Source organism: Hoplias malabaricus, chromosome 8, assembly GCF_029633855.1.
Source record: "Hoplias malabaricus isolate fHopMal1 chromosome 8, fHopMal1.hap1, whole genome shotgun sequence".
NCBI lineage: Eukaryota > Metazoa > Chordata > Actinopteri > Characiformes > Erythrinidae > Hoplias > Hoplias malabaricus.
The window spans coordinates 24,892,871-24,915,436 of NC_089807.1; the positions used below are offsets into that span (position 1 = coordinate 24,892,871).

General features: G+C 41.6%; 1 protein-coding gene across 4 annotated transcripts in view; it reads left to right on the forward strand.

Moving 5' to 3' along the window:
- tmx1 (thioredoxin-related transmembrane protein 1) overlaps positions 1-19,901 on the forward strand; it is a 60,054-nt gene extending 40,153 nt beyond the window's left edge. For 2 of the 4 annotated variants that reach the window (XM_066679888.1, XM_066679889.1), the window contains exons 4-8: positions 1,804-1,932; positions 15,886-15,931; positions 16,056-16,157; positions 16,837-16,903; positions 17,495-19,901. In XM_066679888.1, coding sequence (XP_066535985.1) covers positions 1,804-1,932; positions 15,886-15,931; positions 16,056-16,157; positions 16,837-16,903; positions 17,495-17,670 — 520 coding nt within the window. In that variant the 3' untranslated portion in view covers positions 17,671-19,901. The remainder of the gene's footprint in view (positions 1-1,803; positions 1,933-15,885; positions 15,932-16,055; positions 16,158-16,836; positions 16,904-17,494) is intronic. The other 2 variants (XM_066679890.1, XM_066679891.1) reach the window with 2 other exon arrangements.
- The last annotated feature ends 2,665 nt before the right edge of the window (positions 19,902-22,566 follow it).

Consider the following 22,566-nt stretch of genomic DNA (forward strand, 5'->3'; position numbering starts at 1 on the left):
CACCAATACTGTAATTTTGTTTTTCTGGGGTAAGTTTGTGTGAGTAGAAAGCCAAAGGATATAATTTGGAGGGACTACCACTTCGTTGTAATAGCACTGCTCCTACACCCGACTTGGAAGCATCTACTTCCACTATGAATATTTGTGAGGGGCCATGTGCTTTAATATGGGAGATGTGGTAAATGCACTGTTTAAGAGTAGAGAAAACTCTCCCAGCTTGCAAATTCCAAAGCAATTTCCTATGTGCTCCCTTAGGGGATTGCAGTGAGTGGGGCAGAAATAGAACTAAAATTATGTATGAAACGTAGACAGAAGTTAGAAAATCCCAAAAACCTTATTTCCGTAAAGTGTAATTCTTTAACTGAATGTGGAATGGGTCAATTTACTACTGTCTCTACCTTCCTATCTTCCATAACAATGCCAGAGGCGCTAATGACATAACCTAAAAAATTTACTTTTTGAAGATGAAATTCAGACTTCTCCTTAGCATACAGCTGATGATCTAAGAGTCTTTTTAGGACTAGTCGAACATATTGTATGTGGGCAGACAAATCTGGTGAGTAAATCAGAATTTCATCAATATATGTGATTACAAATAAACCTCGCAAGATTTAATTGATAAACGATTGAAAAACAGAGGGAGCATTCAAAAGCCTGAAGGGCATTATCCTGTATTGATAGTGCCCTCTAGTGGTTATAAAAGCATTCTTTCACTCACTCCCCCCTTTGATTCTGATTAAATTATATGCACTACCCAAGTCCAGCTTTGTGAAGTAGGTTGCCCCATTTAGTTGTTCTAAAGCTACTGGAATTATAGGAAGTGGATAAGGGATTTTTTTTAGTCATCATATTGAGTCCTCAATAATCTACCATCTTTTTTCTTAACAAAAAAAAAAAAAAACAGGCACTGCAGGGGATTTAGAAGGACAAATTTACCCCTGACCTAATGCTTCATCTATATAGTCTGAATTGGCTCTCTCCTCCTCCTGGGTTAAAGGCTAAACTCTGACTTTGGGTAGAGGAACACCCTCTGAGTTCAATATCACAGTCATTAGGACGGTGTGGTGGCACTTGGTGCTGTTGTCTTTACTAAAAACCTCCAAAAGATCAGAGTACTCCTTGGGGATCTGAATAGCCTCTGTCAGCAAAAGACTCTCTACAGAAGTAGTACAGAAATAGCTAGAGTGGGCTTAGTTATACATTGAATTAAGCAATGTGGTGATCAAGAAGTAATGTTCAACTCGGGCCATGATATTTGGTGTTGTGCCTCTCAAACCATGGTAAACCTAAAATTAATTGAAACTCAGAGAAACTCACAGGGCACTGGAGCTGTGTGACAGTGAAACTACCTGTTGCCTCACTGTACCATCCTAGTAAATGTACATGTAACATATTTAGGGGAATTGAACAAATCATATTTTGGGAATTTTGGGGGTATTGAAAATAATCATACTGTGTAAAAGAATTGATGTAGGTTTTTATCGCAATGTATTTTTGACTTACACCCATATTCTATTACACACATTCCCCAGGCTTAACATTGTTGAGGGATTGTGTGAGTGTATTCATCACTAGAAGCCGAGTGTGTTTAGCAGCTCTGAGGGCCTGGTGTGACTGATGTGAATATCCCTCAACTCAGAGGGTGTGTTTTTGTGTGTGTGAGTGAGTGAGAGAGGTGTGCAACTGTTTTTCTGTGAGAGAGAGAGAGAGAGTGAGAGAGAGAGTGTGTATCTTTAACATTACAATCACAAAAGCATGCTTGGTATTTCAGAAGTAATACTTGTCTGTGTGTGTTTGTGTTAGCTGCAAAAATGGAGTGTTCCGGCGGTATCAAGGCACACGTACCAAAGATGACATCCTGAGCTTCATTGAAGAGAAAAAATGGCAGAGCATTGAACCAGTATCCTCCTGGTTTGGCCCTTCCTCTTTCTTGTAAGTGCCCTGCTCAGTGTTTATATGAGTAAATAAGTAATTGTGCTTAAGGAGAAATGTAAAAATGATTTGTCTGACCTACCCTTCTAGTTAGAATTGTATGCCAAATCTGGCTGTTCAGGCTTTTGTAGATTTCTTTTTGTGGGATGTGAATATACTCTGTCTGTTCGGTATGTATGGCGATAGCTACATATTTTGTAAAAATGCAATTGAAGCACACCACATGTTTTCCAGAGTTTGGCTGATTTTTGCATTTGGTATTTGTTTTGCTTGAAACCCACATTTTTTGAGTTAAATGAACACAGTAGGTCTGCTAAAAGAAAGTAAAAGTCCTGCTCAAAAAGCCATCTGTATACTATGGTGTACATTTTTATGATATAGTCAGGTTATGGGGTCATGTTTATTAAAACAATATAAACTGCCTCAAGTTTCAAAGGAAACACATGATCAAAAACAGCCCTTTGTACTTGAGGTCAAAAAAAAAATGAAACAAACTCAGGTTGCTTTGATAGCGGCTTTCAGCTTGTCTGCATTGTTGTGTCTGGTGTCTCTCATCTTCCGCTTGACAATACCCCTTAGATTCTGTATGGCGTTTATTTCAGGCAAGTTTGCTAGCTAATCAAACACAGTGATACTGTGGTTATTAATCCAGGTATTGGTACTTTTGTCAGTGTGGACAGGTGCCAAGTCCTGCTGAAAAATGGAATCTGCATCTCCATAAAGCTTGTCAGCAGAGGGAAGCATGAAGTGTTCTTAAATTTCCTGGTAGGCAGCTGCAATGACTTTGGACTTGATATAACTCTGGATGAATACCAGCAGATGAAATGGCTCCCCAAATCATCACTGATTGTGGAAACTTCACACTAGACCTCAAGCAGTTTAGATTGTGTCCCTCTACACTCTTCTTCGAAACTCTGGGGCATTGATTTCCAAATGAAATTCAAAATTTACTTTCATCTGAAAAAAAAAAAACTTTAGAGCACTGAGCAACAGTCCAGTCCTTTTTCTCCTTGGAATAGATAAGATGCTTCTGACATTGTCTCTGGGTCATGAGTGCTCGACAGTTGTAGCCTATGGCTCTTGAAGCACTGACTCCAGCAGCAGTATACTCCTTGTGAATCTCCCCCAAAATTTGAGTGGCCTTTTCTCGACAATGAACAATGAATTGAAGGTTGCTGTTATGCCTGTTGCTTGTGCACATATTTCTAACATAAATTTCCTTCCACTCAACTTTCCATTAATATGCTCAGATACAGCAGAAGGGTGTCAGTGACTGCCTTCTGGACATCTGTCAAGTTAGCCGTCTTCCCCATGATTGTGTAGCTTACTGAACCAGGCTAAAAGGCCATTTTAAAGGCTTAGGAATACTTGGCAGGTGTTTTTGTATGGATTTTTCTAATTTCCTGAGATAATGACTTTTGTGTTTTAATTGAGAGGAACTGCAGACACAGAAGAACCTGAGTAAGTGCATGCTTGTGCATTCTGTATTTATTTACCAACTTAACTGATCTTGTGGACTTCCTGTGTTGTGGCTCCAGTCACCTGACTGTAAGTCTCAACTGAAACCCATTCTAAAGGTGTTAAGTACCACATATTCAATTAGGGAAACAATCAGCTCGAGGGAGTTTCTGCTGTGACCACTCCCTCAGGCCTTTTGTTTTCTACCAAACTGTCAGTGGGACGGTCTCAGCCGGGCCAATCAATCACCAACACAGGACAGCTGTGTGATCTCCATTACAAAAAGAATGATCCCTCTGAAGCGTCAGCCTTTGTGTTCAGCCTTTCTGGTGTGAAGACATTCTGGGGTAAAGACATAATGTGTCTCCCAAGCGAGGCCACCAAACAAACAAACAAAGCCTAATTTTTCTCTTTCCACAATGTGTCTCTACACCATCTCTGCTGTCTCTGGAACTCGCAGGTGCTTTTACTTCCACAGACGGAAACGCAACCTCGATAACCTTCACTCTCTATATCACACATCCACACCCATAACCGATTCCTTCTCAATAGGTCTATAGAACTGTCAGTCTGCGGTAAACAAAGCAGACTTCATCTCCGCCTATGCAAACCATCTTTTACTAGACATCCTAGACCTCACTGAGACTTGGATCAAACCGGAAAAAGCGCTACCCCCACTGTTCTCTCCATCAACTACAGATTCTCCCATATCCCACGGCCTGGTCAACGAGGTGGTGGTACGGGGCTGTTGATTTCCAACACATGGAAATATACCCAGTTCGAATCATCAGTCTCGTACAGCTCCTTCGAATACCATGCCATCTTGATGACTGCACCTGTAAAAATGTATGTGGTCGTTGTATATCGTCCCCCAGGGAAACTGGGCGATTTCCTAGAAGAACTAGACACTCTGCTTTCTTCCATCCCTGAACATTCTCTGTGACATGAACATCCACCTAGACACTCTGGCTGCTGCTGATTTCTTCTCTCTGACTTCTGCTGAGTTCCTGCTTGGATCGCCTGTGCCCTCTGACTACCAGACTTGCAAGACCCATGCAGCCTCACCCGTGGCTTACTGACTCCCTTCGATCAATGCGAACTAACCTCAGAGCTGCTGAGAGGAGATGGTGAAAAACAAAAGATCCATCACACCTGACACAACTGCAATCTCTGCTCTCAGCCTTCTCATCAAACGTCACCTCTGCAAAAAATTAATTATACCAAAACAAAATAAACAACGCTACTGACACCCAGAAGCTGTTTTCAACCTTCGAGTCTCTCCTGAACCCTCCACCTCCGCCCCCAGCAACCAACCTCACTGCTGACGCATTTGCTGACTTCTTCACCAGCAAAGTTGCTGCAATTAGCAGCCGGTTTTCTGACCCCTCTACACAGCCTCCGGCTCTCTCTTCGAATCCTCATAAACCTACTGATTCCTTTTTTTCTTTTACTCCTCTCACAGAAGACGAGGTATCAAATCTTCTTAGAGGCGGCCGTCCTACATCCTGTCCACTGGATCCCATTCCTACCACCCTACTGCAAATCTTAGAGGCGGCCGTCCTACATCCTGTCCACTGGATCCCATTCCTACCACCCTACTGCAAACCATAGCTCCGTCCATTGTGTCCGCAGCCATTGATTACTCATGTAATCAATTCCTCACTAACCTCGGGAACATTTCCAAACACCTTCAAGCAAGCTCAGGTAAGACCTCTACTCAAAAAACCTTCTCTTTCTCCTTCTATAGTAGAGAACTACCGACCAGTCTCTCTCTTCCCCTTCCTGTCTAAAATAATTGAAAGAGCTGTCTTTAAGCAGGCAACAAAATTCCTCTCCCAACATTACCTTCTTGACTCTAACCAATCCGGCTTCAAGAGCGGCCACTCGACGGAAACTGCACTTCTGTCACTTCTGTCATTACCCATGTATCTGCTTCTGTAAACACAGCTCTGTTTGTCTGTACAAGTCAGTAATGAGGACCCCAGGTTGTGTCACAAATCGATAATACTGCAGTCAGGCAGTACACTAATTCGACAGGGATATGTAGCTCACATAAAACTGTTTAGACATACAAAACACTACATGAGTACATAAACAGTTAATTTATGACCTAAATTCTGCCCTGCAGAGGGTATATGGATTCATCTGATACATCTCGGCTTTGCGAACTGGAAACATCATTCATTGGTCATCTCTTTATATTTATCTCTTTCTGGTCACCATTATTAAACTTATTAAGCCAAATCAGAAAAATAATTTAGGCTCAATTAAGCATTATCCTCCTTGGATATTTTACATTCTCAGAGCGCAAGGTCAGCACTCTAAAAGAGGAAAAGAATGAGACAAATTATATATATATAGGGTATATCAAGCTCTTAGATGCCAAAGCAACAGGCCAGTCCTCAGTTCTCATCCTGCTTGACTTATCATTAGCATTTGATACGGTCAACCACCACATCTTACTAAACAAACTTACTGACATGGGCTTACTGACAAGAACAATGCACTCTCCTGGTTTGAGTCTTATCTCACTGGACGATCCTTCAATGTGTCATGGCTTGGACAAACATCAGCGCGACACCACCTCACCCCAAGGCTCAGTGCTGGGTCCCCTCTTCTTTGCCTTGTACACCACCACTCTAGGCCCAAACATACATTCACACGGCTTCTCCTATCACTGGTATGCAGATGACACACATTTATCCTTTCCTCCAGGTAACACTTCAGTGGCAACTCGAATCTCTGACTGTCTCTCTGACATATCTACATGGATGAAGGAACATCACCTCCAATTGAATTTATCCAAAACTGAACTGCTGGTCCTCCCAGCCAAGGAAGCTATTCTCCACAACATCAGCATCAAGCTAGAGTCCCTATCAGTGGCTCCCACCAAGGTTGTAAGAAACCTGGGTGTCATGTTTGATGACCAGCTGACCTTCGCAGATCATGTTACCGCTGTAGCTCGATCGTGCCGCTTCTCCCTATTCAACATAAGGAAGATTAGACCATACCTAACATGCAACACAGCTCCTTGTTCAAACGTTAGTAATCTCCCGTCTTGTCTATTGCAACGCCCTCCTGACAGGTCTTCTGGCCTGTGCTGTGAGACCGCTACAGATGATCGAGAATGCTGCAGCACGTCTGGTTTTCAACCAGCCTTAAAGAGCACATGTCACACCCCTATTAGTTGAGCATTGGCTACCCTTAGCTGCTCGCATCAAATTTAAATCACTAATGATGGCCTTCAGAGTATTCACTGGTTCTGCTCCCATCTACCTCAATAGACTCTTAAAACCATATGTTAGCACCCGCCCTCTTTGTTCCTCAAAGGAGCGCCAACTAACATGGCCAACCCCCCCTCACAGGTCAGTCGAGGCTATTCTCATCTCTGGTACCACGCTGGTGGAACGAGCTCCCAAGCACTGTCAGAGCAACAGAAACCCTCTACGCATTCAAGAAATCCTTGAAAACCCAGCTCCTCCGAGAGTATCTCTTGTAATGAAAGTCTTTCTTTAATGCACTTATTACTTCCTGGCATATTGCACTCAATGTAAGGTATCTTGTATAAATTGTGCTGTAGTTTGATTGTTAGATCCTGTTTTGTAAGTCGCTTTGGATAAAAGTGTCTGCCAAATGCATAAATGTAAGTGTAATTGACCGTAAACCATAATCATCAACATTAAAAGAAAATTAAAAGGCTTGAAATAGATCACTCTGCTTGTAATGAATCTATATATGTGAGTTTCACTTTAATTGAATTATTGAAATAAATGAACTTTTTGATGAGATTCTAATTTATAGAGATGCACCTGTGTATATACACGTAAAATTCAAATGCTCTCTATCTGATTGGACCAGTTAAAGCTTTCCTATTGGTCAATCAGTTTGCTGGCAAAATGGGGCAAAAATCCACATTCACAGAAAGAGGTTCGCTCATACAGAAGTGGAGATATGCATGCAGATTTGTATCATCACATACAAAATTTCTCATTGTCACTTTTGGAACCTTACCATTTTAATGTGATTTTATTCTCTGGCACAGTTCAAGTAATTTGAGCAGTACTGATTCACATTTCATTTACAAATGCCAATATTAGATACATTAAAAAAAATCTTTCTTTATATTAAAATATTTTTACACATTTGTGAATTTGAATTATTATTATTGATTTTTGTTTCATAATTCCGCATTCGAATTCATTTGTCCATTTGGATTTTATGTGTATGTAGTTGCTCAGTGGCAACTGCAGTTTTCAGTAAATTTCTGAATATTGTTTTACAAGCTCAAAACATTTTTGATTTACAAATGTAAAAAAACCATTGGTTGCAGTCATGTGATTATTTATTCATTTTGGCATGGGCTGGCCATTTAGATTCAAATCATTATTTGTTATTCATACTAAGATCATATACAAGCTTCCATAATCATATTACTTCACTCATGATTTTGGTGTGTATGAGACATATAATTTGTCTCATTCTTTTCCTCTTTTAGAGCGCTGACCTTGCGCTCTGAGAATGTAAAAGATTCATGGAGGATAATGTTTTATTGAGCCTAAATTATTTTTCTGATTTGGCTTTAAGTTTAATAATGGTGACCAGAAAGAGATAAATATAAAGAGATGACCAATGAATGATGTTTCCAGTTCGCAAAGCCGAGATGTATCAGATGAATCCATATACCCTCTGCAGGGCAGAATTTAGGTCATAAATTAACTGTTTATGTACTCATGTAGTGTTTTGTATGTCTAAACAGTTTTATGTGAGCTACATATCCCTGTCGAATTAGTGTACTGCCTGACTGCAGTATTATCGATTTGTGACACAACCTGGGGTCCTCATTACTGACTTGTACAGACAAACAGAGCTGTGTTTACAGAAGCAGATACATGGGTAAGGTGTCCATACTTATTGTACAGTAATTGAATGTATTTATAATAGTTGATCCTCTTAAGGGGCCTGAAATCAAATATGACCAAAAATTAGACTTGCACACACAGATAACCAACACATCTATTTATTATATATTCATGAAAAGGAGAAGGGAAGTTTAATTAAAAAAATGGAATTTAACTAACGTAAATTCTGAAAAGGAGAATAAAAAAAGGTTTATAAAATCTCTGGAAACCTCCAATTTCATTTGAGAATGGGGGAGGGATTCTCCTCCCTCAGGCCCTCAGGATCAGTCAGTCTTTTAACACACCTCCAAGGCTGTCAAACCACTGGCACTCAAGTATTTTCAGTGTAATAATAGAGAAAGGCAGAGGGTTGGTAAGAGAGTACAAGGAGAAGAAAATAAAGATGAAGGATTATTAGAGAGAAGCAAGTAAATTTTCCCTTGAAAAATGTGGACCTCCATCCTGGAAATTCAGAAATGAAGTGAAGAGGAGAATTAGAGTTTCACCCCAGCCTGAATTTGCTTCCAGGCATATATTTAGGCGTGTATTTACAGGCATCAGTGCATATATGCAAGCACAAAAAAGGCATAAATGTATCTGTTGTATTATGGGCTAAAATTTCAATGTCTGACCAATAATAAAATAGGTAACAAAAAAAATAGTAAACTGATATATTGTGCATAGCTACAATTAGAGCTGGGCGATATGGACCAAAAATAATATCTCTAAATTATTTTGTTGAATGTTAATATAGGATATATATCTCTATATTTTTCTTCTCATGAGATAATAACAAAAAGGCACTTCTGAGTCAAAGGTACATGTCCCAAAGGAACTTTTATTAACATTGAGTTGTAGATGTACATGAGACATTGCTCAAAAATAAACTACAGTGTGGGCCATTTATATGGATACACCTTAAGAAAATGGGAATGGTTGGTGATATTAACTTCCTGTTTGTAGCACATTAATATATGGGAGGGGGGAAACTTTTCAAGATGGGTGGTGACCATGGCGGCAATTTTAAAATCAGTCATTTTGGATCCAACTTTTGATTTTTCAATGGGAAGGGGATCATGTGACACATCAACCTTATTGGGAATTTCACAAGAAAAACAATGGTGTTTTGGTTGTAACGTAACATTATTCTTTCATTAGTTATTTACAAGTTTATGACCACTTGTAAAATGTGTTCAAAGTGCTGCCCATTGTGTTGGATTGTCAATGCAACCCTCGTCTACCACTCTTCACACACTGATAGCAACACCACAGGATATATGCTAGCACAGGCTTCCAGTGTTCGTAGTTAATCATCAGTTTATTTTTCAGGGTACTTTGTTTAAGTTAACATTACAAATAACAAAAATTCATACAGGCTCTGCTGTCCACATCATTTAAATTGGGATCAACCATAAAATTTCTTAAAAGAGAGAAAAAAAAAGTCATAAGCACAATACCAGCATGTAAGCAGACTGAACGGAAAATACAGAAGGGAAGAGAAAATTCAGTGGAAATTCCTCAAGACAAGTTCAAATGAGGCTCAGTAGTGTGTGTGGCTTCCACATGCCTATATGACCTCCCTACAACACCTGGGCATGTTCCTGATGAGGCAGCAGATGTTCTCCTGAGGGTTCTCCTCCCAGACCTCGATTAAGGCACCAGTGGCGAATCTGCCATCTTGGTGTTCTCTGGCAAACGGCAATCGCCCTGCACGGTGTCGGGCCCTCATACCACCCTCATGAAGTCTGTTTCTGACAGTTTGCGCAGAAACATGGTGACCTGCTGGAGGTCATCCTCCTGTTCCTCCTCCTGTTCCTCCTTGCACAAATGAGGAGGTAGCGGCCCTGCTGCTGGGTTGTTGCCCTCCTACGGCCCCCCTGTTGGTGTCCTGGTGTACAGGCCTGTCTCCTGATATCTCCTCCATACTCTGGACACTGAGCCAATAGACACAGCAAACCTTCTTGCCACAGCTCACATAGATGTGCCATCCTGGATGATCTGCACTACTTGAGCAACGTCTGTGGGTTGTAGACCCCGCCTCATGCTACCTCTGGGTGTGAGAGCACTGACAAAATCAAAAGTGACCAAAACATCAGCCAGAAAGTATGAGAACAGAGAAATGGTCTGTTGTCACCACCTGCAGAACCACTCCTTTATATTGGTTGTTTTGATAATTGCCTCTCATTTCTACCTGTTATCTGTTCCAGTTGCACAATAGCAGGTGAATAGATTCACAATCAGTGTTGCTTCCCAGGCTGATTTAACAGAAGTGTGATTGACTTGGAATTAAATTGTGTTGTTTAAGTGTTCCCTTTATTTTTTTGAGCAATGTACATATACACAATCACACAAGAATTCACAAACTAAAGCATAAATATCACACTCAACACTGGCGTGCCCCAGGGCTGTGTGCTAAGCCCATTTCTCTACTCTCTCTTCACTCATGACTTCAAGACTGTTCATGTATCAAACTCTATGATTAATCTGTTTGCTGACGACACCACAGCGATTGGCCTCATCAGCAACAATGATGAGACAGCCTACAGAGAGCATGTAGAACATCTGGTCACATGGTGTGCTGACAATAACCTGCTCCTTAACACCAACAAAACAAAGGAACTTTTCATAGACTTCATGAGGGAGAAAGGTGGCATGCATGACTCCATCTTTATCAGAGGGATGGCTGTTGAACATGTTGCCAGCTTCAAGTTCTTGGGAACAGACATATCGGAGGATCTGTCTGGGACCTCATACACTTCCAGCCTGGTCAAGAAGGCTCACCAGCACCTCTTTTCTGAGGATGCTAAAGAAACAACATCTGTCCCCAGCCATTCTGGTGAACTTCTATTGCTGTGTGATTGAGAGTATCTTATCCTGCTGTATTACACTCTGGTTTGGGAACTGCAATGTTGCTGACCTTAAGAATAGAATAGAAAGCCTTTATTGTCATTATACACAGCGTACACAGTATACATAGTACATCGAAATTGGAAGCTGCTCCTTAAAGGTGCCCACAGTGCAATATTTATATAGAAAAGTTAGCAATAACTAATAAAAACTAATGTGTAAAAAAGCTACTGTGAACAGACAAGAACGAAACATATAAGTACACAAATGGACAAATAGGACAGATGAGACACTGTAAATGTCAGTTAGTGCAGATTCCCATTTAGCAACGTGATGGCTTTGTGAAAGGAGCTGTCACTGAGTCTGTTAGTTTTGGCCAGTATGGACCTGTAGCGCCTACCAGAAGGCAACAGGTTAAGGAGTTGGAAGCCAGGATGGGTGTTATCCTTCAGAATGTTCCTGGCCCTACTGAGACAGCGGGAATTATAGGTGGAGTTTATAGAAGGCAGAGAGCAGCCAATGATTTTTCCTGCAGTATTGGTCACCCTCTGCAGTCTCCTTCTGCCAGCCTCTGTGCAGCTGGAGTGCCACACTGTCACAACATAGGTCAGTAGGCTCTCTAGGGTGGAGCAGTAGAAGGTCACCAGCAGGCATGTGTGTAGTTGCTCCTTTCTGAGCACCCTCAGGAAATAAAGCCGTTGCTGGGCCTTCTTAACCAGTGCAGAGGTGTTGACTGTCCAAGAGAGGTGAGAGGTGTGCAGAGATGTGAACTCCAAGGAATTTGAAAGATTCCACTTGCTCCACATGTTCTCCGTTCATGTGTAGGGGGGCAGGAGCGGGCCTGTTCCACCGGAAGTCCAGGATGAGTTCTTTAGTCAGGTTGTTAGCTGCACTCCACTCGCCAAGTTTCAGGACCTCATCTCTGTAGGCTGTCTTGTCTCCCCCTGTTATCAGTCCCACCACTGTTGTATCATCAGCAAATTTCACTATGATATTCTCTGGGTGGGCAGGACTGCAGTCGGATGTGTAGAGAAGTGGGCTCAACACACATCCTTGGGGGAGCCGGTCCTGAGGGTACGGATGGAGGATAAGTGACAACCCAGTTTCACCTGCTGGGGTCGGTTGATCAGAAAGTCTTTGATCCAGTAGCAGGTTAATGGTGGAAGCCCCAGATTGACTAACCTGGGGATCAAAAATCCAGGATTATTGTATTAAAGGCAGAGCTGTAGTCAATGAAGAGCATCCTGACATAGCTCACCCGTTTCTCCAGGTGACTCAGCGCTGAATGGAGAGTGATGGCTATTGAATCTTCTGTACATCTTTTAGTCCATGCAAACCATGCAAACTGATGTGGGTCTACAGTAGGGGAGAGACAGACTCTGATGTGTTTCAGAACCAGTTTCTCAAAGCACTTGGTGATGACTGGGGTGAGTGCTACCGGGCGAAAGTCATTGAGACTGGTCATGGGGGATTTTTTGGGGACTGGGATAATGGTGACTGATTTCAAACAGGCTGGGATGAAAAAATTTATTTTTAACAGTTGTCAGGCCAGGTGTAAATGGTAATCGTTTTGGGCTTTGTCTGTCGGATGAGGGGGGTGTATGCGGGGATGAGAAACAGTAAGTCACTACAGCGAGTGGTGAATACGGCCCAGAAAATTACAGGGACTTCACTTCCATCAGTTGAGGACGTAGAGAAGAAACGCTGTCTCCGTCGAGCCTACAGCATTCTTAAAGACTCCTCACACCCTGCTCATAATGTTTTGTCATCTTGCCTTCTGGCAGGCGCTTCAGGAGCCTTCGGACCAGGACAAGAAGATTGAGGAACAGTTTCTTCCCCAAAGCTGTCTCCAGAGCTCTGTCCACCGATGACACATACTCATTCGTATTCTGGTCATTGACTGCCCTATATTCTCTGTATACTATTTTTACACTGTACATAATTGTATATTATATTGGGTTACACATATTCTGCACATTCAATTAATGTAAACATATCCAGCTCTCCTTTTGTAACACAACCTGTAAATTAGTTATCTGTATATCATGTTTATAGTATTTATACATCCATTGCATATCATGTTTATAACATTTTCTACTCCATCTGCATATCATATTTTTCTCGCCAAACTATATTTATTATGTTATAATATATATATATATATATATATATATATATAATCTGTCCATATCCCTGCCTATATGTTCTATATATGTACATTCTGCACTTACTGCTTACTGCACTCTGGTTAGATGCTAAACTATATTTCATTGCCTTGTACTTGAACATGTGTAATGACAATAAAGTTGAATCAAATCTAATCTAATAAATAATAATGTCTATAAAAAGGTAAGATACAGAAATGCTTAGCAGCAATAAACACTTGACATAGATGTGACGACTGCTGGATATATTATTTATAAAATATAGTAAAATAATTACATAAAACAATAACAAAAAAGTGGTGGTGTTGGAGGGGGGTGTTGCACATTAACACTCAAACGCAGTCAATGATTACTTAATTTTCATGGGCAGATCATAAAAGTGCAAATTGCCACTTAGTTCTGCTGACCAAAATATATAAAATGGTGATAATCAACTGAAGAAAAGAAAAAAAAAAACAGAAAGCAAACCCTCACTCAATATAGAAAATAACTTGGTCTGGAGATGTAAAGTCATGTTGTGTGCGGTTATGAGTCACAGGCTGGGAAAAAGAAAAAAAAATCCTAATTCCCTCTGTATCATGGAGCTTACTATGGACGCCATTAAAGGCGGCACATGCTTTTGCAACCTTTGTGGTGAAGTCTGTCAGGAATTGTGGGGCAGGCTGACGGAGGCAGATGCACACGCTAAAACACAGTGAACTTTATTTACAAAAGAATAACAAAACAGAGAGACTTCGATAACAAGACAACAAACAGAGAGCTAACAGAGACATGGACAAAGGAGCTAAGCGAATTAACTTAGGACACAGAGTTAAATAGACGAAACCTAAACACAGAGTACTAAACAGACTAAATCTAAACACGGAGTACTAAACAGACTAAACATAAACATGGAATGCTAAACAGTGCTAACGGGACAGAGACTAGAGAGTTAACAAACTAACACAGGACAGAGAGCTAAACAGACTGAAGAGAAATACAGACAAACTAGAGATACGGACAGACAGAAGGGAGCGGAACAACGACAGTGGAAACAGCAGAAACAGACAAACTAATCCTAAACACAAAGAGCTAAAGCAAACAGGACAGACAGACTAGAGGGCTAAACAACATAACTAGGAAGTAAAACGACAACATGACATGATGGAGACAAACAGGACTGAGCAACATGACGAAGCGACAATAGAAGCAAAACAACAAGACTGGGAATTGGAACGAACGACCGACAAGAGGAAGTGAGACAAGGGGACTTAAACACGTAACACAGACAAGACACACCTGGAACAGACAACAAGGAGGTGGAACAAAGGCGGGACACGGGCGGAGACATGGACAACAACAAACAGAGCCATGTTCCGAGAGAGCACACGGCGAGGAAACAGACATGACAGGACAAGGGCGCGACAAAGTCAGGAAAGACTGCAAGCTTCCTGTCAGAGAGAGTAATCCAATGTTGATGTCAAGCTCCTAAGATTCTCAGGATAGTCCAAATAATAATGCAGCTTTGCAATTATTGGTCACCGTGCATCTCCGTATTTCGGCTTAGGAGCCAGTGAGCAATGTGCTCTGTCTTTATCTAATCTAAATGCCTTCCTCAGTAGCTCAGATACACTGGAGCTAAAGAGTGCTACCAAGGGTGGGGATGTAGCTTGTAACTGCCTGGTGAGTGGCTGTGGCAGACCTTGATCTTTATTCAGTTTATTCACTTTACAAGGCATTATGTCAACCAAAAACTGACTCGGCAACGTTCACCAAACAATTACAAAAACTGACAGAGACTAATGAAAATTATTCATTCATTTAGTAATACCGCTTATCCAGATCTGGATCGTGGTCTAATGAAAATTAATTTGCGTCAAAACAGTCAAACCCTACTGTTCAGAAAACAGCAAACACATGTCCACTCCTTGCCACGTCACACTGGAAACACAATCCTATTCCTTGTGAAGAGATAAGAAATGCGATTTTTCTTTTCTGAAAATCTCTTGGAGATAGGAGGATCCTTTAGCCTGCTTGCTAAATTGCAGTGTGAAAACAAAACTTATCAGACTTATGAGTATTCAATAGGAAAACAAGCAACCTAGGCCTGTCACAATCATTACATTATTGACATATCATACAATATTTGGACATAAACTCAATATTTTTGCTAACCACAATATCGCCCAATGTGTTTACTGCCCTGTTTGTTCACGTCACAATGAACATCACCAATATTTTCTCTTTTCTTTTATCTGGACCCTCTATTCAGGAGTCATTTTGTGGATTTGTTTAAAAAGGTGTTTTTAATTTATTAATGTTTCATTTATTTATATTCCTATACCAATGTGTGAATGTTCTATATTTGCTTAATAAAAATGTTTAATGCTGTTTAAAAGGGTGTAATTTTATTATTAAGCTATATTCTTGTCATTATATCAGTGTCATAACATGGTTTTAAATTACATTTTGAATTATTGCATTTAATTCTGGGCCAGTATATCCACCACAAAAATGGCTGTCATAACAAGACTTCTTATTTCTCTATATTTTCATTTCATTTTTATTATAAGGTTTAGTTAGAATAATTCCTGTTCTGGTTTCAGGATGAATATGATGTCGGCTCTCTTTAAGCTGTCCATGTTTATCAGGGTAAGAATTCCATATTTTTAATTGCATAGCCTAAATGTGAAGTGTTGTTTATTTGGCACCCCTGCAAAACAGTTGCTAAAAGTCTGTATATTTCTTTATTAACAACGATGTGGTGGTGTTGCAGCAATGCCATAATTACCTGACAGAGCAAGTGGGGATTCCAGTCTGGGGCTCATATGTCATTTTTGCACTGGCAACACTCTTCTCTGGTCTTGCTCTTGGACTGGTAAAAACACATGCAATATCTTTCATACACATAATATGTGTGTGTGTATATATATATATATATATATACACACACATACATACACAGGGGTTGGACAATGAAACTGACATTTTAGTGTGGGGGGTTTCATGGCTAAATTGGACCAGCCTGGTGGCCAATCTTCATTAATGCACATTGCACCAGTAAGACCATGTGCATCCAATGGTTGTTCAAACATTGTATCCTGAATGCGGTGCCGTGTTTCAGGATGACAATGCACCAATACACACAGCTGGTGTTAACTCGCAGACTGGTGAAAGATTGGTTTGATGAACATGAAAGTGAAGTTGAACATCTCCCATGGCCTGCACAGTCACAAGATCTAAATATTATTGAGCCACTTTAGGGTGTTTTGGAGGAGCGAGACAGGAAACGTTTTCCTCCACCAGCATCAGTGACCTGGCCAATATCCTACAAGAAGAATGGCTTAAAATCCCTCTGACCACTGTGCAGGACTTGTATATGTCATTCCCAAGAAGAATTGATGCTGTATTGGCCGCAAAAGGAGGCCCTAAACCACACTAATAAATTATTGTGGTCTAAAACCAGGTGTTTCAGTTTTGTTGTCCAACCCCTGTATATATATGCTTAATAACTATTTCTGTATTTATTAATTTTTCTGTTTCTCTTACCATTTTAGGTATTGGTGTTCATTGCTGATTTTGTTTTCCCATCACGCCGGTTTTCTTCTCCAGCTTACTATCAGAGTGAGTATTCATTTTTCTATGCAAGACCTGTGAATATGAACTTATTTTCCAGTCTTTAATTGGGAAGGAAAGTGCAGATTATGTTAAAATATTTGAAACACCATTTCCTCAGATGGAAACGTATGATTGCACATTTAAAAATTAATTCAAGCCTGGACCTTAAGTGAAACAATTCATGTGTAACCTTACAAGCATGATAGAACTGCAGTAAAATAGCAAGCAGTATAATGTGTACTGTGCATCTCCAATTCATACTTAATTTATACAAAATAAATTAAAATTACAAACAGAATTTTCACTGATCAGAATACACACATACAAGTAACAAAGGTGTATTAGGGTACAAACATTTCCAATTAGTACAGTTTATATCCATGGAACTTTTTATTGAATTAAATATGTCTTAATTAACTCAAAGGACATGTCTTGCAACTAGATTCCCTGTGATCCTTCATCAAGGAGGGTGACAGTAAATGCCTGAGAGTGACTCCTTTTAACACTTAATTAGCGGTTTGTCTATTGTAATTGTTGATATGCATTTTCACATGGCATCTAAATTTTACATGTGTCTGTGTGCTTGCATGTGAGCAGAGAAACATGTAGAGCAGGCACGTCTTCTACATCAGTTTGAGGAAGAGCAGGAAGCAGATGGAGAGGAAGAGGAGGAAGATGAAGATGGGAAAAATGAAGAGTGGCAGAGAGAAGGTGCAGCAGAGAATACTGTGAGGAAGAGAACTGTGGTAGCAGGAGAGGAGAAGGACACCTAGAGGGACAGAGAAGAAATGTAGTCTGCAGCTGTGTACAAGCCAAACATCTACAGAAACGCACACCCATGCCACCATGGCAAAACTCATAGGCCTTCTGATGACATCGTTTATGATGGCATTGCTGTTTCACAGTGTGCTCATCCTGAAACCGCGTTTCTCCATTCCTCAGATCCACCTTCTTAAAGATTAAAAAGAAGGAAGACTAACAGGGTTAAAGGAGAACAAATTGCAGGGCTAAGGAAGCCATGATTTTGAAATAAAACTTTTGAATTATACTGCCTGTGTATACTTGCAACAAACTCACATCTGCTTTGATATTAAGAGTTAGTGTGACATGAATGTAGGGGACCGTTAAGTAAATGGGCACAGTAATGTTTGTGTTTGGATTTATGGCTGTGATTGTGCTTGTGTATAAATATATATAGTGCTTGAAAAGCACTATATTGTTGTTTCTCATCTTATATATTCTTCTGCTTCTTTTTATTATTATTATTATAGTGCTTGGAAGGCACTACATTGTCCTTCTTCTTATATTTTATTATTGTTATTATTCTTCTCCAGATTTTTGTGATTAATACAGCCCGAACCACTTAACATACAGACTCCGTTCAAACAGCATTTTGAAGCTCTCAGCTATGAGAGGTGCACTATGTATTTTTTGGAGTCAATCAGATCATTTTTAATACATTTGCAATTAAAATATAAAAATTCCCCATTTAAATGAATAGATTTAATGTTCAAATTAAGAATTTAACTGCCATCGATGATGTCACATTCACTTTCTAAATGCAGCCAAGTTTCACAGACACAGCACACACACACGACCCTTCTATCTCACTGACACATATTCACCCACCCTCAGTAAGAGTCTCTGTTACACAGTACACATTATACTGCTTTGCTGTTTTACTGCAGTTCTATCATGCTTGTAAGGTTACACATGATTTGTTTCACTTAAGGTCCAGGCTTGAATTAATTTTTAAATGGGCAATCATACGTTTCCATCTGTGGAAATGGTGTTTCAAATATTTTAACATAATCTGCACTTTCCTTCCCAATTAAAGACTGGAAAATAACATACAGACTCTGTTCAAACTGCGTTTCGAAGTTCTCGGCTCTGAGAAGTGTGCTTTGTATTTTTGGAGCCTATTGGATTTGTCATTTTTAATACATTTGCAATTAAAAATAAAAAAAAAACTCCCCCATTGAGGTGAATGGGTGGAATATTCAGACTGAATTCTTAACTGCTGTCTGTGATGTCACAGTCACTCTCTAACTGCCACTGAGTCTCACAGACACAGCACACACAAAGCACCTTGTCTCTCTCACTCACACACACACACACAAAAAGGCACAGACACACACATAAACAAATCACCCAGAGCATTATGACCACCTACTTGTTTCCGGCCTACTCTCCATTCTCTCAGCTCCACTGTCCACAGGAGCCCTTTGTAACGCTATAATTACAAAGTGTAGTCTATCTGTTGTTCTCTGGTGTTATACTTTGTTGATTTTCATGGTGTATCATTATCAGCAGTGCAGTGACACTGATGTGGTGGTGGTGTGTTGTGCTGGTATGAGTGGATCACACACAGCAGGGCTGCTGGATTTTCTTTAACTCCAACACACACTGTGCAATGACAGATGAGCTACTGTCTCTGACTTTACATCTATAAGGTGGTCCAATGATGTAGGAGTGTCTAACAGAGTGGACAGTGAATGGACACAAGGTTTAAAAACTCCAGCACCTGTTCCACCTTTACCATCATAATACATACTAACACACCACCACCACATCAGTGTCATTGCAGTGCTGAGAATGACCCACAACCCACATCATTCCTGCTCTCTCTGGAAGTATATTAAAATGAAGTAGAATTTAATATCTACATAGGCATATGATATTAAGTGGGTGAACAACGTGGAATGACCCATTGTTCTTAAATTTTTGCCTATATAGGGGTTTTGTCTCTGTGTGAATGGGATGTTGGGTAAGCTTTCCTGGAGGTAGAAAGACAGGATGTTCTTATAAGTTATTTCTTTTTGTCAGGACAGGAAATGAAGTAAACAAAAGCCATAGTATTCACAATATGTTGACACTGACCAACATATAAAAGCTAAACCTGCGAGTTAACATGTCAGAAGATATTGGCTAACTTTGCAGCAAGCTGTCCATTGGGTCTTGTTAAGATGCTGTTCTTTTCATTGTAATAAACCTGATTATTTTACAACGCAAGAATGGTGTCGTTGTAGAAGTCTTTTTCAGCATCTTCTTCACAATACTGAAAATGAACAACTCTCTCTCTCTCTCTCTCTCTCTCTCTCTCTCACACACACACACGCAGACACACACTTTCAGCTATTTTCAAGCACCATGTATTTCCTTCAAGAAATGCAAATTTTGTTATTACGGTTCAAGCACCCACCCTTCCTGGATCAGGAGCTTGTTGTAGTGGAAGGGCTTGTGTGGTCTCACGACATTCAGGGCTATGTCATCAGGAGCTGTTAGCTCTCATGGCGAACAGGTCTGGAGTGAAGATCCAGACAAACATGATCCAAAAGCATCCCTATGAGTACACCCATTAAAACTCAGCGTACTCTGCCCGGGAGAGGGTTACCGGGACCTACACTTGGAGCCAGGCCTGGGGGTAGTGTATGACGATGAGCGCCTGGTGGCCAGGCAGCCCATGTAACCCGGCCGGGCTCAGCCCAAAATGGCAACGTGGGAGGATCATGTGGGCTCACCACCCGCAAGATCCAGAGTAGGGGTGCGGTGCAATGCCCATCGGGCACAGAGAGGGGGCGAAGGGGCCCCTGGTGTCATGGAACTTGTCAGTGGAAACTGGTTCTTGGTATGTGGAACATAACTTCACTGGGGGGGGGGGGGGGGGGAGCCAGAGCTGGTGCGTGAGGTTGAGAGATACCAGCTAGATATAGTTGGGCTCACCTCTATACACAGTGTGGGCTCATGAACCAAACTCCTCGATAGGGGTTGGTCTCTCTCCTACTCAGGAGTTGCACAAGGTGAGAGGCGTTGGGCGGGTGTGGGGATACTCACAAGTCCCCGGCTGTGAGTACAGCTGGAGTTTGTCTCAGTAAACAAGAGGGTTGCCTCAATGCAGCGCCGGCTTGCAGAGAGGAAAACTTTGACTGTTGTGTGTGCGTATGGAACGAACAGCAGCTAAGAGTATTCGGTCTTTTTGGAGGCAGTGAGTGGAGATCTAGAGGGGGTTCCATGCACTGACTCTGCATGTTTGGCTGGGGGACTTCAATGCTCATGTTGGCAATTACTGGGAAACCTGGAGAGTAGTGATTGGGAGGAATGGCCTGCCTGATCTAAACCCGAGCGGTGTGATGTTGTTGGACTTCTGTGCTAGTCATGGTTTGTCCATAACGAACACCATGTTCGAACATAAGATTTCTCATAAGTGTACATGGTACACTCTGGGACAAAGGTCAAAGATTGACTTTGTGGTTGTGTCTTCTGACCTGAGGCCACATGTTTTGGACACTCAGGTAAAGAGAGGGGCTGAGCTGTCAACCGATCACCATCTGGTGGTGAGTTGGATCCGATGGCGGGGAAAGCTGCCAGACAGACCTGGTAAACCCAAATGTATAGTGAGGGTGTGCTGGGAAAAGCTGGAAGATGACTCTGTCTGGATGGATTTCAGCTCTCACCTCTGAGACAACTTCTCACATGTTCCAGAGGAGGTAGGGGGAATGGAGTCTGAATGGACACTGTTCCGGACCTCCATCGTGGAAGCGGCTGCATGTAGCTGTGGTAAAAAGCTTGTCGGTGCCAAGATTCCATTGGTGGACATTGGGGGTGAGGGAAGGTGTCAAGCGGAAGAAGGAGGCTTTTTGGGATTGGATAGCTCGGGGAACTTCCGATTCGGCGGATGGGTACCGGCAAGCGAAAAAGGCTGCAGCTGTGGCAGTTACTGAAGCAAAATCCAGAGCATGGGAGGAGTTTGGAGAGGCCATGGAGAATGACTTCAGGGCAGCCTCAAAGAGGTTCTGGAAAACAATCCGGCAGCTCAGGAGGGGGAGAGGGGACACTGTCCAAGCTGTGCTCAGTAAGGATGGTGAAACTCTGAACTCGACTGAGAGTATTGTTGGGCGTTGGAAGGAGCACTATGAGGAACTCGTTAACCCGAGAGACATGCCTCCTGTGCAGGAGGTAGGGTCTGAAGTGTCTGGGGGGTCAGATTCCATTTCCTTGGCTGAAGTCACTGAGGTGGTGAACAAGCCTCGCAGTGGCAAAGCTCCAGGAGTGGATGAGATTCGCCCAGAGTTACTGAAGGCACTCGATATTGTGGGGCTGTCGTGGATGACGTGCCTATACTATATTGCATGGACCTCGCGAGTGGTGCCTTTGGATTGGCAAACCGGGGTGGTGGTTCCTATTTTCAAAAAAGGGGACCGGAGAAAGTGTGCCAATTATCGTGGCATTGCACTTCGCATGCCTCCAGGGAAAGTGTATGGCAAGGTGCTGGAAAGGAGAATCCTAGGATTTTAGAGGAATAATGCGAATTTCTTCCTGGCCATGGAACTATGGACCAATTCTTTACTTTTTCACAGATGATTGAGGGGGAGTGGGAATTTGCTACTCCATTCTATACATGCTTTGTGGATTTAGAAAAAGCATATGACCGCATATTCCCCGAGAGATTCTGTGGGAGGTGCTCTGGGAGTATGGGTTGCCAAGGTCGCTCCGGCGAGCCGTACAGTCCTTGTACTCTCAGAGTTTGAGTTGTGTTCGCATCCTTGGTAGTAAGTCAAGCTTGTTCAGTGTCTTATCTCCACTCCTGTTCCTGATATTCATGGACAGGGTGGCGCGGCATAGCCTGGGACAGGAGGGCTTCTGTTGAGGAGCTCAGGAGGTGGCATCTC